Source organism: Phoca vitulina, unplaced genomic scaffold (assembly GCF_004348235.1).
Source record: "Phoca vitulina isolate PV1807 unplaced genomic scaffold, GSC_HSeal_1.0 scaffold27, whole genome shotgun sequence".
Lineage (NCBI taxonomy): Eukaryota > Metazoa > Chordata > Mammalia > Carnivora > Phocidae > Phoca > Phoca vitulina.
Window position 1 is genome coordinate 17,707,925 of NW_022589730.1, and position 18,529 is coordinate 17,726,453.

The 18,529-nt window shown below is 45.5% G+C and overlaps 1 protein-coding gene across 1 annotated transcript in view; it reads right to left on the reverse strand.

The window, feature by feature from the left end:
• Positions 1 to 1,170: 1,170 nt before the first annotated feature.
• Positions 1,171 to 18,529, reverse strand: part of ONECUT2 (one cut homeobox 2) — a 53,406-nt gene continuing 36,047 nt past the window's right edge. Inside the window, exon 2 of the mRNA XM_032422774.1 lies at positions 1,171 to 11,372. Within this exon, the coding sequence (XP_032278665.1) occupies positions 11,086 to 11,372 (287 nt within the window). The 3' untranslated portion in view covers positions 1,171 to 11,085. The remainder of the gene's footprint in view (positions 11,373 to 18,529) is intronic.

Sequence of the window (18,529 nt, forward strand, 5' to 3'; positions counted from 1 at the left end):
TAAACCAAGTTGGTTTTCCAAACCTGGGGTTCAAAACTTCTTATGCTCCCTTTAGGATAGGCGAAATCTTGTTGGGTGGGAAACGGGGTCACCTCTGACTTTCAAGAGCATGAGGGGACTGCACAGGGGATGTTTTGGGGAATGGCCATCAATTTTTGCCTAAATCACTGGAACAGTTGGTGGGGTTATCCAGGAGAAGGGACAAGAAAGCCCAGAATAATTACTGATATTGGCGCCATTTGAGTTGCTATTTGAGAATTGACCTGTCCACCAAATACCGGAAGAAACTAAGCACAAGGTGGCCATTCCCAAGCAGAGATCTCGGAGAAGCTAGGGCCGGATGATTTCACATCTTCATATACATGGCCAGTTAGGTCTGAGATCATGAACATAAAGCCAAAGTGACTCCTTTTCGAGGAAATTAAAAATGCAGAGTTGAGCGGTTTTCTTCCATGCTTGTTTCCAAACCCCTCTCGAATACAGCGATACTGCTGGGCTCTGAGGATCCCAATTTGTGGAATGCACGTTGGTAACTCAAACTTGGAATGACCTTTCTCCTCAAATTTGAACTCGATTCAATTGGACTCATTTTGAAATCACAACAGACGTAAAGGTATTTTTTGAGGTGAGACATCTCCCAATAAAACCAATATTACCAATGTCTGAGGCTGACCTGTGTACATTTTCACAGTTTATACACGACTGTACCACAACGGCCAACAAACGCTCGGCACCCATGCATAAATAAAGTCCGTTGAACCAAAGGGGAAGATCTAGTTCCAAATGAAAAATGTTGCTATTAAGACCACAATGCATCACACTGCTAAAGTTTTAGCCTCATGCATAAAATTATAGCACTGATTGGCAGTTGCTAATTATAATACTACACTGTTAACACAGAACAATTAATTGTTCAGACCAAGTAGCACAAATGTAGAAAATAAATTTTTTTTTCAACAGAACAAATGAACACAGATTGTTTCTTCAGCAAAATATGAAACTGTAAACTTTGGGCTCATTCTGCAACTTTCCCCAATCCAGAATAAATAAAATCCAAAGGAGGGGGGGAGGAAAAGAACATACATTTTTTTTAAGCGCACCTTTTTGTCTATTACAAAAGCACAACCTAAAACGTATAAAGCTTTTTTTTCTTTTTTTCTTTTTTTAAATCACAGTTACCAAAAGAAACAGTGAATAATTTATTACATACGCTATAATAACATTACTCTAAACACTATTATCTATGAGGTATATCTGAGAAAATTCGGTAAGGATTTGCGCGGTCTGCATTGCCGACATGCCCAGGTTCATATTAAAGCTTTGGAACCGTGAAAAACTAGAAAAGGGACAAGAACGGGGGAAGCAGAAGGAGGAGACAGAGAGAAAGAACCTTTGGTATTAGTACAAATCTTGTTCTTTGCAGGGCTGCATTGCAAAGCACCACAGTACAGTAAGCCCACCAATTTACGGTATGGAGGCCCAGTTGAAGCTGAGGTATTCACAGGAAGGATTAAAAAAAGCACAGAGGTCCAGACTGGCTAAATCGTTGCTTTGGTTCAAGCAAGGCACTCGTCCCGTGGTTATGTCACACTTTGCAAGTGAAGCATGAGGCTGAGGGGGTTTGCTGAGGAGGGGTCTGCCAATCGGGGATGTTTTCTGTGTTCAGGCTGTAATCGCTCCCTCTAGGTTCCCTCTTGTGGAGGCTTGGTGGGGGGGGAAGGTGGGGTTTGTTTTGCTTCTAGGGGCGCATTCTGTTGCCCACCTAGCAGATCTTCTTTCTTATGTCTCCCAGGTATTCTGAAGATTCTATTTTTAATAGGAATTTGGGAAGAAAACCAAAGTCATTCGCTGTTTGGAAGGAAGGCCTTACAAGTTTGCCTTGTCTGGGGGGCGGGGGGAATGGAGCTTGGAGCTTGTCTGGACAAGACAGAACTTCCACCTATGTCTGTATTGGAAACTGCAGAAAGGGGTACGTGTCTCCTAGGCTGTCGATCTGGCTTCTAAATTCCTCTACTAGCTCGTCCTTTGATGCATGGGATGGTGTGTTGATTGGTCTTTTCCCTTCTTAGCTTCTTTTTCTAATGGTCTCTTAAAAAGCTCAAAGATGACTATAGTATGTGAAGTGAAAAATACTAGTGCTCAGTAAATACAGACTGGAGGTGGATCTTTGCATATGTCTAAAACCCATCTGGTCAAAAGCTGAGAATGATTCACTGGCTAACATACAAATCACTCTGATGAATGGATCTTAATAGTGATTTAATCATTTAATGGAATCAAAAGAAACTTACAGAAGACCAATTAATTTTATGAGTAAGAAGGGAAGAGAGAAGCAACTTTAAGTAATCATTTCTTAAAGTGGCCCATCCATTTCTCTGCAATTCTAGGGTCATCTTTCATTTACAACGAATAATCCTTAAGGACCCAAGGATGTAAGGCTTAAACTTCTCATAAATATAGAGCTGGCGTAGAAACAAAGTATCAACACCCACAAGTCAAGAGGAACAGGACAAAAGCTGAACAGCATCACTGTCCCATGTGCAGAGATCAAACTCCCTTTCTCTGATTAATATGACCTAAAAATATTCGTAATAATGAAACTCAACAGACCAAGAAGGAACTTTCTCTTCTCACTGAATTAAATGTTTATATATGCAACACTGTAATGCAGAGATTCAATGGTGGTCACACGGATCGAAGCATACTTCCAGGGTAAAAACCCCTCTATGGGCTTGAATATTTCACGACTGGCCACCTTTCCAAGCAACTGATCCTATGTGACTGTATGTTGAGCTTCTAACCAGACAGACTTGGAAATGCCCGTGGCTACTTCTACGGAGTGAAAATGTTAAGTGATAAGCCCCAGGCCCCACTCACTGCTAAAGGATGGCCAGCTTCCCCTCTGCCAGCATGTGGCCCATCTCATGCAGAGGTAGCTCTGAGCAATGGGTACAGCACTGGGGCTTGTCTGGGCTTTGCCTCTAAACAGTTGTTTGACTTGGATAACTGTTTCACTCCTCCGGGCCTCTGGGGGTTGGACTAAATGATTTCTAAGGTCCCTTCCAGCTTCCACTCCTTGATTAGAATCTCTATGGTTCAGTACATTAGAAATCTTTACTGTGATAGCTCCAAAGTGGGGACAGAGGTCATGGCTAAGACTGAAGGCCACTTCCAGCCAGTCTTCTTCACCAATTTGGAATTGGAATTTAAGGAGTCCCATTACAGCAGCATCTGAACTTGCATCCTGAACGTGTGCAGGGGACAGCGAACAAATGAGAGAAACACAGAAAATATCCCTTTCCACATTAGCAGCCCCCGTCACGTAGATAATTACTTTTGTGGGGTATCTGAGCTGTGGTTGTAAATAAATACCATATGTCAGAGAGAACAGTTAAAATTATAAAAGAGCACAAGCAAGATGCAGACCGCACAGAGAAAGAAATCTTTGGTATCTTTGGTGTCATCAACACGATTAAAATTACAAATGGAAAAAGTCAGTGAGGTAGCCTTCTTTGGTTCTCACTAGAAATAGAAAGTTTTTCCTTTTTTTCCGCTTTTTTTTTTTTCCCTTTTTTGTTTTGTTGTTTTACACACACACACAGAGTTCATTCTTGGAAGCAGCTAGTGTAAGGGTTCCTCTCTTTTTGCTGTTATGATCTTTGAAATTTTATTTTTTTTCCAGTTTCTGCAAAGAAGCCCCGACATCCGGGCTGGTGAAGCAGGGTCTCGACATGTGTTTTCTGAACACACAGGTTCGGGCTGAATAGTCTTTGCTCGTCCACAGACTTTGCTCTGTTGTTCTCACAGCAAACCAACTGCAGTGCTCTCTACTGTTTTAAATAAAAACTATAAACTATACAGTGCACCTTTCGTAGATGCTGAATAAGTTAAATAAATAAGTTACGATAGGAAGGCTCTGAGGGCCCCAATAATTAAAAGGTGACGTTTGCCTGGTACCAGGCGGGGCTGCAAACTTAAATTAAATAATTTAATAATCATTATTTAAACTATTTTCAAAGTTAATTCAAGAAGGAAAAATACCTTGACTTTTTTTTTTTTTTTTGGTAACCTGTACTTCTTCCCTGTCTGTAACAGAATTTCACTGCTTTATAAAGCAAACCATCTTTCAAGAGAATTCTAAAAGAAATTTTGCATCTCTGATGCACCACTGGTCTATGTTTCGATAAATAAGCATGAGGAGTAAAATCAACCTAAGATGACAAACTAATTACCAAAATCCTATACATTTGTGTGCTAGAAACTAATTTAAATAAATTAATTACATTAATGGTACATAGCCTGTTGGGTCATAACCCAAAGAGACAAGGGGAAAAAAAATGTTTCTGTTTGATGGTCTTCATTTTTTTTTTTTTTGATGGGCAAAATGTATAGCCACTTTCGATAGTCTAAATGAAAATAAAGCAGGAAATCATAACCTCTAAAACTTCCTCACGTTCATAAAGACCATTTCGATGTGACAAGCACAAAGAAAAAAAATCCCCGTTTCCCCCTCTAGCTGGTGCAGCCCCCACGACACCACATCCCATTGTCTCAACCCTGGAAACCAGAGCCCATTTTTCTCCTATGAGTTTGCACTTCGCTATTTTTTTCTTTTCTTTTTTTTTTTTTTTCTTTTTTCTTTCTTGTCCTTTTCCAGGTCTTTGGATTTAGCTGTAGTTATGAGAGATCCAGAATAAAGCTATTCAACCGAAGTCATCAACCATATGTGTCATTCTTACACAGATGATTAAACAAGAGCCAAGGTTTCTTGAAAGTTGAGTTTATCTTGGATGTGCCCAAATGAAAGTAATTCCAAGTGTACACCATGAAGATGCTGGGATACTTTTCTTTCCTGCACTTAATTTTCAGTGTTACAATAAAGAAAGCAATGTACATTGTAGAAGTCTCACATACATGTTAAGTGATCCCTTGAACTCATTTATTGTAACAGATGACAGTATATATGTATGGAAATGTCTGTGCACAATGTCTATGCACAGTCTGGACGCCCGTAAGTAATGTGTGTTGCTCTAAGGACAGCTATGAGGATACATGTCGAGAGATGCCTCTAAATCCATATACATCCACACTGACGGACTGTATAAGCTTTCGGCAAACTTATCTACCAAGGTGTATGCTCTGTGAAATGTCTGCTGCTGGAGATGGAGCAGAGTGGAAGGCTTCCATGGAATGAACAGACCTGTAGCGATGTGTTCTTTTCCTATACACATTTTCTCCACTAAAAAGGTCTTAGCTGGTTGACTCCAGTCAACCAGACTCAAAAACCTGTAAGGACAGCTTGGGCTCTAGCTTTAACCTGTCTCAGACTGTCAGAGTCCTTTTTGTATCTGAGAACAATGTGGGAGTCATGCAAAATAGCCCATCGGCCTCAATTATAGGCTTTGTGTCTACCTATATACGTAAGGCCTTATATTATTTTAATAATTATTTTGGTATTTTATAACACATTCTGAGACTTTCTAAAACAAAACCCCCCCCCCCCCCCCCCCGCCCTCTCGGGAAGAAACAAATCATGGACAGAAATGGCCATTGGGGACAGCCATATTTAAAGCCAATGTCATTAATTTATGAGACTTATACAACGAACCAACCCTTCTTCCTTTAGTAAGGATTTTGGGGCCTTATTTGAAAACTAGAATCTCCTGTTGTTTTAGAGGTGACTTGGTCTTAGCTAAATGTACAAAATTATTAAGCTATCCAGTCTTGCATGTGAATATTCGAAAGTTATAGACGCACCAGCTCTATCCCTTCCTTCTCTATCATTTCCTACTCACTCCTCCTGGTTAGGCTAACAAGTCCGAATCACCCAGCATCAGCAGCAACAACAAGAAAAAAATCACCTCTGATCTGTTAAGAATAATGACAGTTATTTCCATAGGACTTGTGTTTGGGCTTTGGGGTCAACCTTAACTACATGTATCACCTCTTTTTCTCAGCTTTTTAATATAGTTCATTCTTCGTCAACAACACTGGGACTCAGGCTGTTCTTTTTATATTTTTAAAAATTCCTACTATACAACCTGCAGAAAATCTGAGTTCACCATAAAGGTATATTGTCAGGACACTTCGGTAATGGTAATCAGACACTTCAATAATTCTACAAGCATTTTCAAAAGTGGGAAGGTGTCCCTGCCTGTACCAGGTGGTGGTGATTTTTTTTTTAATTTGTTCAATTTTAATTTACTGGCATTAAAAGATGTGTTCCCAGCACAGGTAAGATGAAATGACTGATCATCTAAAAGGTATTTATATTTAGCTTTCAAATACATTGTTTGAATTACAAAAATGCACATATATATGTATATATATGTATGTGTGTGTCAGATTTACCTTCCGAATTCTGATTTCATTTTAGCTAGAAATGAAAATTGGCTTAAATTTCCTAAGCCCACAATTGCCAAGAGCCTGTGGGAAAAGATGCAGAGGTGATGCTCTCATCTCTCCAGAGAAAGCGTCATGCTGAGTCCTTCATTCCTTTTTCTCTCCAGTACCTTTAAGTGGTATAACCTACCATTTTACATTTTGGGAAAGCCTTTGCATATCAGGGTTGAGTTTTATTGTTGTTGCTGTTTTCCTTTAAAAATGAAATAGACCGGCTCTTTTAAAAATCTTCCCCGAATGAAAGAATTATATCCCCAGTACCAAAATCACATTGAAAACAAAAATAAAGCAAGCCTATTTCCCTATAGGAATAGAGAAAAGTTATTTTTCCACTCAATAGCCTTTAGATTTCTGTTGCCTCAAGAATGTGAATTTTGGTTCAGAACTGTCCCTTCACGCTGTCCCCTTTGTTGCTAATGGCTGAGGCGTGTCTGGAATTTTTCTTGGATTGAAGAAACAGATCCTCAAGTATAACCCAAGTCCAAATGGTTATTTTCTCTGAAATTATTAACTTAAGTAAATTTTAAAAATGCTTGAGGAAACCCACTGGGTCAAATTTCATTACCTTTCAATTGGCAGGGTTTTTTTTTTTTTTCTTTCAGATTTTTCACAAATTGAAATTCTGTAGGGCTTACAATTTTGATAACATATATGAATACACACATGTATGTATTCATATGTGTTCATATATGTATGTAAATAGTTTTCTAAAAGCAAGCACCTCTCTCTGGTATGACATTATCCAGTAAGAGACATTTAACAAAAGTCCTTGGAAGGAAGTTCTTGCCTTTTTTACATTAGGACGTCCTCCTCGGGTCACCAGGACCACCGAGGGGGTGGATGTGGCTACAACAGGTTTTATCGGTATTGAAATCTCAGGCCACAAAGGCAGCCTCTTTTGGTTTTGACATCTTCAGAGGGTGCCCGAACCCAAATGGTGAGATTAGCGTGCCGAAGGATCACTAACCAAACCAAGCAGGCTTGCTCCCTCAATCCAATCTCCAGAACACTGGCCGCAAGTCACAAGGATCTCATGTAGAAATAGCCGGGCTGAAGTTCCTTTGCATCAACCCATAGGGAGCATTCCCCGGCTGAAGTATGCTCTTTTCTCAGTCGTTTGACAAAGGAGACAAGGGGTACGAGCAAGACACAAAAGGATACAGGGCAAAGTCCTGGGACATCCCGAGGTAGGATGAAATGCCAAAGCCACGGAGAGTCGCATTCCTTCACAGCTCTGTGGGTGCTGGCCCTGCAATGGGAGACCCCCATGGTGGGAGCCAGGAGGTGGCACCATGGACGACGGGGCTCTCGGGGGCAGGACGCTGGGATTCTCCCCAAATCCTGCTTTGTGTTTTCCCTCCAGGAGGGAGACAAGCCCCCAGTCGGTACCGCTGCCTCGTTCCAGCTCCGGTGTGGCTACTCACAGGCTTATGTACCTCGGGAATTAGCCCCCGGGGGACACCTGATCAGCCCATTGCGACAGGAGCTGGACTTCCCCTGTGAGAAGTCCCTTTGGTGGATCTGCTCCCTGAGGGGATCGGCAACACCCTGATGGGACAGGGTAGCTCCTGGAGGGCAGATTTCTGGGCTGGCCTCATTGCCACAGCTAGAGGGACTGGACCGCTGAGCCTTCCCAACAGTTACAGAAGACAAGCTCCCCACTGGTGGGCCAGGTCTCCTGCACAGACCTCACTCGCCACCTTGACGGTGGTTGAGGCCATTAGACTAGAGATGACCCCAAATACATATAAAACTCATTTGCACCACGAATCCATTTATCAACAGGTTAAATGTTGAAATGCTTGAATTTGACTTTCAACCTTTCCTGGGAATTTTCACAGAAATCTGAGTACTCCAAATCATCCACAGTGGAAAACGGACTCTGGGATGGCATGAGAAATGAGCGCGATTTGGAACTGAAAGCCTGATAGATGAAGCACTTGACCAAAACAAGACATGGATTTGGACAGCAAGAATTTGGGGTTATCACCAATGTCAAGTTGAATCTATATATGTATTCATATATTATATATATATCTCTTTCTTTAGAAATGCAACTTTACAGCTGATTTTTAAAAAGCTAATAGAAAAGTAGAAACTGGCAATTATTTTCACATGTTTCCCCCCACCCCCAAATGAAGCCGTTAGGATGTAGCAATCACATGAAAATGAGGCTGTTGATTCCTCTATAAACTCTTTGGTTCTGTGGTTCAGGAGACGCTGTGTCACCAAGACCGCTAACCCTGACCCTCACTCCCCTTCCCTCCCCTGATGCTGAGACTCTGAACATAGAAGGAACCAAGTCTACGGGATAAGCAAAGAACATTCAAGTGACATTATTCCCCATACTCTGAGGAGTAGAGAGAATAATACTTCAGTATCCCAACATCTTAAACTTGGAGTCCATGGAACCTTTTGAGAGATTCCATGTTGGGGCAGAAAGCCATAAAACAAAATTAAAGGGAAACAATAAAATCAAATCAATGACCCTTGCCTTTTGTTGCTCAGAAACAAAATTGATTACCTTTACACAGATCAATGACGCTATTAGTATTTTAGCCAGACAAGAGGAGATAATGAACTGAACAAAAGATGTGAGAAATCCTCATCTTTGGTATTGTAGCTGTTGAGGTTTCTGTTGCTCTGTTCCGTGTTCTTTTGAAAAACTGCATAGGCACAAATTAAAGACAATCTTCAACTTTAAGATTACCGCGTGAGTTGTCAAATGAGGCAGGAGCCGCCGAGGCTTTTCCTTCTATCTATTCCTGCCTCAACCCTTTCTTTAAAATCTGCTTCCAAAAAATGTCCCAAGAGGTCTGTTTAAACACAGTGTGTCTCGCTTTTTTGTTTTGTTTTGTTTTGTTTTTGTTTTTGTTTTTGTTTTTTTTCTGGCGTGCTTCCTTCTTGTTGGTGGTGATTTTCACTGATTTACGTATTTATTTATTTATTCATTTTAATGGAACAGTTTTGTTTGTTGCAGAAGTAGGTGCAGAAAAAGTTTCTTTGGTTTCGATTAAGTAATTCATAAAAAATTCAGTCTCAAGTGTCTGTAAAGAATCATTGCAGCGTTTGGCTTGCTTCGAACACCCCCATGGGGCCCACCTGGGGCCATTCACTGGTAAATATGCACATCGTGACCTTCGCAACCTCCCAGAGTTCTGTGGGCGCTCTTCTGCGTGCTGTGGGAAGGTGACAGCCAGGACCCAGAGCTGGCGTGGCAAAGCCACTCCCTGGGTGGCTTGGCTAGCCGGTCCGCTCAGCCCGATGGTGAGCCAAATGCAAGAGCTGAATGCCATTCGGAGTTGCAGAGGTTTTCTGATTTCTAAAAGTAATCACAGTATTTTTAGGCTAGAAAATGGCAAGTAATAAATGTCTTTGGTTTGCAGTATTCTGCTTCTTTGGTGTGCTGTGTTTTCTCCAGATTTACTCAGCTGTTTTGCAAGGATGATTCGACAATGGAAGAGATTGGGACTAGATGACCCTCATGAGTAACACGTATGGTGGTTTGAATTACTTCTTTTTTTTTTTCTTGCTAGAAAACACTGAAAAACGTCCCTACCGATGGGATGGATGAAGAAACAACTGAATCCGAAAGAATGAGAATGAATCATATGGTAGTTACAATGCACAATAGGAGGAGCCAGGTGACTAATAACTGAGAAGGATACATCGATGATCTAAAAAAAATCTAGATCTTTTAAAATGCTGCATTTGCTCCATGTACCGTAACAGTTAAATTGGCCTCCTGAGTGTGCGTCTGCATTATGTACAAACAGAATTTGTAGCAAACTGCAAAATGTGCTTGAAGCCATATTCCCAACGATTCCCTAATGACTTCACAATCAGCGTCTTGAAAATCCAGATGTGGTGAATCCAGAACCTTCCTTACTTCTCTGTTTATCTACGTTGTGCTTGATACATTGAGCTCAAGAGAACTGATTTTTTTTTTTTTTTTTGATGGATCCAAGACCACGTGAGATTTCCAGGAGGTAAGGAAAAGAAAATTGTAAACTGGATCAACTTAAAGCTTTCTAAACCATTCAATGAAACGATGCCTGAGTTGGAAAAACAGGTCCTTGGATTTTTTTTTTTTAATTTCTGTATTTAAAAGTTGTGCTCAGTAATTATTCTGATGTTTTTATGTTATGGCTGTGAGCTTTGGTGTACTGTGGTATGATGAGGCTAAGCACTTGGATGAGGTCATTCTTGTTGCTAGAAGAATCTCTCATGGTAGCATCTTGGTAGCCCAAACTCAGAATCCTTACACAGGCAAATTCCCACCATGACACGTGGGAACTCTGACTGCAACAGGGCCCAAAGTGGGACTGTTGACATCTGAAGGGATCCCAAGCTTGGCTGACACCACACTGAAATCAACTCGCTCCAGGAAGGCCCCTCATTTGGATTTCTGGGATGCTTAGCATGCTCAGAGGACGAGGTCCGGTTCAAAAAGATTAATTTTCAGCTTGCACTTGGACTCCATAGCCATTAAAAACAAAACAAAACAAGAACACCTGGCCTATGATTACAGCTAGAATAGAAGTTTCTTTTCAAGAGAATTGTGCTTTCAAATCACCAGTGAAGGGCCCCAGCTAAGAATCCGGTGTCTTTTTCCTTTGTGTTTTCTTTTGTGTCGGTTGTCCTCATCTGGAGGTGACCTGTGCCCAACCGAGAGTCCTTCCATCACGCTTTGGTACAAGTGCTGGAGGTGGACGAGGAGCCCGCTGTGCTCAGATCGTCCTGCCACTTCTCTAGGCTGCGGCGCCGGGCATTCATGAAGAAGTTGCTGACGGTCGTAAGCTCCAGGCCCAGCTGCTGGGAAATGGTGATCTGCATCTCTTTGGACGGCCGTTTGTTCTCCTTGAAGATGGCAAAGAGGGTTCGGCGTTGGAGGTCGGTGAACACCAGGCGGGATTTCTTCTGGGAATTGTTCCTGTCTTTGTTTGGTTCTTGCTCTTTGCGTTTGCACGCTTGAAGGGAAAGAGAAGAAGGAGCGAGTCAGTACGAGTGTGAGAAGCAGCCCCCCGAGAAAGTGAGCCTTGGAAAACATTGACAGAGTCATAGAAGGGGATGTAAACCGTTAAACTTTATTGTGCGAATTGCTCAGCTGTCAATAACCAGCCTTCCCAGTTCGGCTCCGGGTGATGGAAGGCACCAGTGAGTGGAGAAGGGAGGAAGGGTGAGAAAGGCCAGGCGGCTCTGCACCATCTGGTTTTAAACCAGTGGCAGCCCCCTGCCTCCCAGCACACCCTGAAAATTCTTCATCTCTGAAATCAGGCACCAGGAAGGGAGAGATGACTCTGGGTTCCCAGCGGGAGCCTGGGCAGGCAGTTCCTCTTTCATACTCAGCTTCTAGAAGTGTTTACAGCCGAGCTGAAATGACATTGTGGAGTCAAAACTTAAAAGTGCATCATTTTTTCCAAAATCAAAGCTTCTACCCATGTGATTCAAAAAATTGTTAACAGAATGAAATTAGAAGTGACAGGACGATGGTATCATCCCAACCCAAGTCCCCTTCTTCCAGACTTTTGAAAAATTAAGGAAAAAACGGAACAAAAACAAAACAAGGAGGGAAAGGCCGGAAGAAGCTGGTTGAGCCCACTCCAGCTTGGGTAGTCTGAAGCCAGTACAAGAGGACGAGGGCTGGGGGTGGCAGGAGCAGCCCGAACTAGGGGGGACTTTAATTTATGCACCACTACCTCTGCCTTACCCTGCAAGTTCCCAGAAGGCAGGGAGCAGGTCTGTGTAATATTCCCAACTGGCCTGTTTGGGAGCCGTGGACATAATGGAATACTTGGGATGCCGAGGTCACGTGATGCCTGGACTATTTCTGGGGGTCTGTACACTTCACAGACCGATTTGGGTCTCAGAAAAGAGACTCGTAGGGTGAAATAACACGGGGCATACAAATCAGGAATGGAAACATGAGAACCCCTGTTCAAGTCACTGGAAAGGAAGCCCAGCTCCCCCAGGGGCGTTGTGCAGCATCGACAGAGCTAACACGGGAAAGGCAAGGAGGGAGCAGAGACGCTCCTTCCCGAATCAAACCCTACTGGACATTCTGGGCCCAGGTTGGACATTCCTTTGTACTGGACTGACACTCCCTCCGAGTGAGCAGTTTGGGTGCTGCCTGGATGTCTTCCCACACTTCTCAAAGCCCCGGTTTGCCAGTTTCCCGTCTGAGCCGTGGGTCAGGGCGTGACCTTCTGCAGGGAGCATCTTGTGCAGGGGAGCTGTTACCCTTGGAGTATTGGGGGGGGGAGATAGCCTTCCAACTGATGGGTCTTACAATTTAACCTGAGGACCAGCATGCAGAGAGAAGATCTTGTGGATGCCGAACTGCCCCCCACCTAACTGGCTGTCCTCCCTGGTGGGTGCTCTCTGCCATAAAGGAGTCACTCCTGAAATACAGAAAAAGTGAGGACACTTTGCTTTGCTAAATGTTTTCTCCCTGATCTTTTCCTTCTTCCTTTTTAAAAGTAAAAGGAATCACAGTACCTTTGAAAATGAAATACACACACCCATCCCCATACTCATACGCCGATGAAAGCAATTTGTTTCCACCTGAAAACCCATTCTCTTGGAGGGTCGGACTTTCTCAGAGAAGGCGTGCTTCCAGGGCGACGGAAGCTCAGGCAGAAAGGCCGAGATGCTCCACACCTGTTCACTCCTCACGGTGCGTCCCACTAAAGGCGGTCTCCTTGCTCATCCCTGCGAGGATCTTCCATTTCTGTTGGATTCTGTACACTTACCACACCCTTATCTTCAGACTCTCTCTCTCGTCTGATCTCCTGTCTTCCTCAACAGTGCTTCTCAACTTTAAAAGGGCACAGGGATCCCTGGAGACTCTGGGGCAGGCAGCCTGGGCAGGGCCTGAGAACCTGCACTTCTAATGAGCTCCCAGGTGATACCAGTGCTGCTGGTCCATATGCCTCAGCTGACTCCCAAGCATACACCTGACTTCCAAATTCTCCGAGGAGCACTTTGATGGAAAGGAGAGCTCTGGAACCAGGCAAGCCTGCATTCACAGCCCGGCTCCTTTTCCTACAGGGCCTTGGGACCTCGGCAGATCGCTTCACCCCTCGGAGCCCGTGTTCCCCACACAATGGAAGTAACGGTGCTGACCTGCAGAGGTACAAGAGAGCATGGACAAGCGCTCCCTTCCCTCTCTCTGCATTTCCCCAGGAATCCTGAGGTAGATAAGCCGGCAGAATTGTTTTCATTTTAAAATGAAATAAATTGAGACCTAGATTGGGTAAGTCATCGACCTTGGAATGAGGTCCCATTCCAAGTCTGCTGTGGACCCAGGGTAAGAAGAATCCAGTCCTTCCCTCTCTCCATCTTCCCTCCTTCCTTCTTTCCTTTCTTAAGATTACTTATTTACTTGAGAGAGAGAGTGAGAGAGAGCACGAGTGGGGGGCGGGGAGAGGGAGAAGCAGGCTTTACGCTGAGCAGGGAGCCCGATGCGAGGCTTGATCCCAGAACCCAGGGATCATGACCTGAGCCGAAGGCATACGCTTAACCGACTGAGCCACCCAGGCGCCCCTCTCTCCATCTTTCTCATCTATAGAAACGGCATCCACGCTGTTGTCACATCTGAGGGGATCTGTTTGCAGGGCAGCCTCTAGGGCTTCACCCCCAGAGATTCTGGTTTTTTACAAACCTCCTTGGGCCCTCCTGAGACGTGGGAACCAGCATGCTTGCCTACATTGTCACTTCAGGTCCCAGACTATTGTCCCCACCGCAGCCTCCTGGGACACCTGGTGCCAAGCCTTCATCAGGAGGATTCTGTGTAAACAGTGGTGCATGGTAATCTCCTGATAACAAAATCTGGGCCAATATCCTCTACAAACATTGGCTTGCCTCCTGCCTTGTTTTCTCTTTTGGTCTTCCCTGGGAAGCCTGGTGTCCCAGGTGCGTGACCTCAACCGTGAGTGTGGGAGGGTGTAGAGAGGAAGGGGGACAACAGGAATGAGTAGGTTCTGTGAGGCAGATAGAGGCCGCGGTCATCCTGGAACCATACTTCCCCTTGACACCTGGTCCCTGCAAGGCACCTGCCCATCTCGCACCACAACTGCATCCTCATCACTGAGTCATAGAACGCAAGGGCTCTGGGCTGGCCCGGGGCTGTCACTGTTCACGTGGGGAGCCAGAGGCCCAGCGAGGTGAGCCGGAGCAGAAGCCGAAGGCTGAACCCCATCAGAACTTTCTTCCCAAGACGTCTGGGAGCGGAATGTGGGGTAGAGATGTAGATTCTCATCTTACAGTCGGTGAAGGCTCGGGGACTACTTACGTAGGGTGATACAACCAGCACTGAAGTGAGGACAGGCCTAGAGACCCCTTCCCAGCCTCCCTAGTGCCCGGGGAGCCCGCGAAGTAAAAGGAAGCCAACGCCGGGTCAGACTCCTCGGCACCCCCTGCTCTGGCCCTGAAGCTTCTCACGCTGGGGGGTTTTGTCCCGTGAGTTCAGGTCCCGGTTAGACAACCTCTTCTGTTTGGGCTGGACCACTCCCACTTGTTTCTGGAGAATTCAGGCCGACTGTTTGCTACAGAATTAGTGCTGGACGGTCCTTTGGGCTCCTGCCTAATGGCCTCAATTGACAGGAAAGGAAAATGTCTCATAGAAATGAGCTCTACTCCTAAGACTTGAAACGAAAGACTCTATAATTTTGCTTTTCTTGAGCAACTGACAGAAGGAGAAGGCTGAGGTGGATGAGGGCCTGGCAGTTCCCACCGACCCAAGTGCAAAGCCCAGCTCTGTGACCTGGGTGTGGTCACTGGGCCTCCCCGTGCCTTCCTTTCCCCAGTGGTCACTGCACGGGGCTCAGCTGCCCAGGGCCTTCCCACCTTGGGGATGGATTTGCCTTCATGGGCCTCTCCCTCTGTTTAGTACCATTTCACTTATTGTCCCAAACCAAAGGCAGATGCTGTCTTTCTCAGTGACACCTGTTCATCTCTCCTCAGGCAGGGAAGAAGAATGGAAATTTTGGCTGTTACCTGCAAGCTTAATATACACAACTGTGTTAATATACACAATACATTCTACCTGGAAAGTCCCACACTGGGCAGGTGCCTCTTTTGGGGATACTTCTCCCACCTACCTAGTGGAGAGTGGAATCAGGAGTTTCTTTTCCCTCCCAGACAAGACACTTCAGGGTTTGAGCTCTGGGACCACCACCTTGCAAGGATCCTAGGGGGCGCTCATGAGTTATGTGCTGGCGGAAGGTGGCCCGGGCACGCACTGAGTGTGAGTTAGCAGGGCAAGCATGGCCAGAGTTGGTCTCCAGGGGGGTGCAAACATCGGCCTCCCCTGGCTTGTCCTCTTATTCTGATCTTTCAGACTGGATTTGTAAACCCCTGTCTCTCCAGTTTCTTCTCAGCGTGTTGTTTCTTTTTTCATGAGCTTTCAGGCCTGTCCCTGTCCTCCAGGAATCCAGCAGCTCTTCCCACCTCTGCCCAGCCCTCGCTTTCCCTCTCCACTCCACCCCACTCAGCACCTCCCCGCTCCTCCCTCCAGCTTCCTGTGTAGGCCAGCTTGGCCCTGGAGTCCTGCAGAAATGGACTTGTCCTTGCCACCCTGCTCCCTGGAAACCACAAGCACACGGGCCAGAGAGGTCCTTGCAGAGACAGCTGGGAAGGTGAGCTGCCGAGCTCCTGGAGGGGAGGCGATGCTTGGGGCCAGGCAAGGGGGAGCCCATTCCAAAGGGGAATCCGCAAGAAGCACCAATCTCAGGTGTAGGCAGAGAAGGATCTATCTGTGTGTTTTCCAAGACCCCTGGCAGGCCCGCTGCCCCCACCCCACCCCAGGCTCCCCTCACGCCTGCTTTAGCTTCATCAGATGGGTGGAAGACCTAACCCCTGCCAGAAGGACTGCCCTTCTTCTCCTGGGGAACAGAGTCCTTTTAAATTCTCCGCAGCAGCGGTCCCACCCCTTCGTGTGAATGAGGACAGGCTCCTAGAGCAGGCTTTGAGGGGGGAGCAGAGGCTTACAGAAAGCAGGTGCCCCCAAGGGGGCAGAGCAGCCCCGCAGAGGGAACTGAGGCCGACTAATTGCAAAATTGGCCCCAATTCTTCCCTTCCCAATATCTATACCCCCTGCAATGTGACTCTATAGCTCCTCCCAGCACGAGATGGCATTTGCTTGCCTTTGCGGGGGTGCTGGGCCGGCCAGATGATTTGCTTTAGCCAAACGAATGTGGCAGAAGTGACGGCATGGCAGTTCTGAGCCCAGGCCTCAAGGAGCCATGTGCTTTGTTCATGCTCTTGGAACTCTGCCTGGCGGCCACGTGACAAGCCCACACCAGCCTGGGTCAGCCGGGCCTGGTGGCCCTGCAGCCGACGGCAGGTGCGGAGACCACCCACGCGGGAGAGGCAGAGCCGCCCAGATGACCCACAGACTCTGGAGCAAAAGTAAATGTTTCTGGCTTCATGCTATGGGTTTTGTGGTTCTGTGTTATGTAGCATCGCTGTGGTGATAGATACAGAAGCAGAGAAAAACCTTTGCCTTCCTGCCCGGGGAAAGTCAAATGTCGGACAGGAAGTCTCCACTTGAAACTGAGACCTGGTTATCAACTGCATGACCTTGAGCCTCAGTTCCCTCATTTACCTCATCTATAAAATGGGGATACTAATGCCCACCACTCCGGACATCACGAGGCCAACTGTGGGGCGCCTGGGTGGCTCAGTTGGTTAAACATCTGCCTTCGGCTCAGGTCATGATCCTGGGGTCCTGGGATTGAGCCCCACTTTGGGCTCCCTGCTCGGCGGGGGAGGCTGCTTCTCCCTCTGCTCCTCCCCCCCAGCTTGTGCTTGCTCTCTCTCTCTCACTCTGCTCTCTCTCTCTCAAATAAATAAAATTTTAAAAAAAGAGGCCAGCTGTAGCACTTGGCACGCAATAGGTGCTTAGTAAATGTAAATATTCTTTTCCCCTTCATAGAAAAAGAAGAAAAAAGGTTTATAAGAAGGTAAGGTTAGGGGTGCCTGGGTGGCGCAGTCAGTTAAGCATTCAACTCTTGATTTCGGTTCAGCTCATGATCTCAGGGTCGTGAGATCGAGCCCTGTGTCGGGCTCTGCCCTCAGTGCAGAATCTGCTTAAGACTCTTTCTCCCTCTGCCCCTCCCCACCCCATGCTCTCTCTCTCTTAAAAATAAATAAATCTCTAAAAAATAAGAAGGTAAGGTTAGGAATTCATAATTTGAAATGGTTTTCCAAGACTCACTCAATGGTAGATGAACTGCCCAGGGGGCTCATGGCAAATAAAAGGTTAAGGAGATTTGTTTTCATTGTGAAGTTGTCTCATAGTCAATTCCCAGCCTCGCAGAAAAGGTAAGACCGTGATGCGTTTTCATATATGTGTCAGAGATCCTAATAGGCTTGGGACCACTGGTGTTTCCTAACATCACTAATTTATGTCCAAATACATTCTACATATGATGGGTATTGTTAGCTCCTAATAAATAATGCAGAAGGGCCATATTCTCCTTGCATTCAGTAAATACTTTCCCTGAATAGTTCAATGTGATCTTGCCAGGGCACAGGGTGGGGGTGTGGGAGGCAGTCATGGGGGTGTGCCCTTGTCAGTGGTCACTTGACCTCCAAGGATATGGGTTTGGAAAATATGCTAAGGAGAATCAATGCTATCTTTCAGTTGGAGAGCCTGAAGCTGCCTGCTCACAAGGGCTTTTGCAAGGTGGGAGAGTGACTCTCTCTAGCAAGGAAGGCACACACACACCAGGGCTGGTGCTGTGCTGGAAAGATCAACTGGGTTGTACTGGAAAAACCAACTACAAACATAAATTCATATGTGTAGCTCCAACCCTGTTCCAAGAAACCTATGGGTTTTTCTTTTTAAGTGTTTATCTGAATTCCAGTTAGTTAATATACAGCATAATATTAGTTTCAGGTGTACAGCATAGTGATCCAACACTTCCATGCATCACCCTGTGCTCATCATGACCAGAGCACTCCTTCATCCCCATCACCTCTTTAACCCACCCCCCACCCACCTCCCCTCTGGTAACCATCTCTGTAGTTAAGAGTCTGTTTCTTGGTGTGCCCCTCTCTCTTTTTGTCCCTTTGCTCCTTTGTTTTGTTTCTTAAATTGCACATATGAGTGAAATCAGATGCA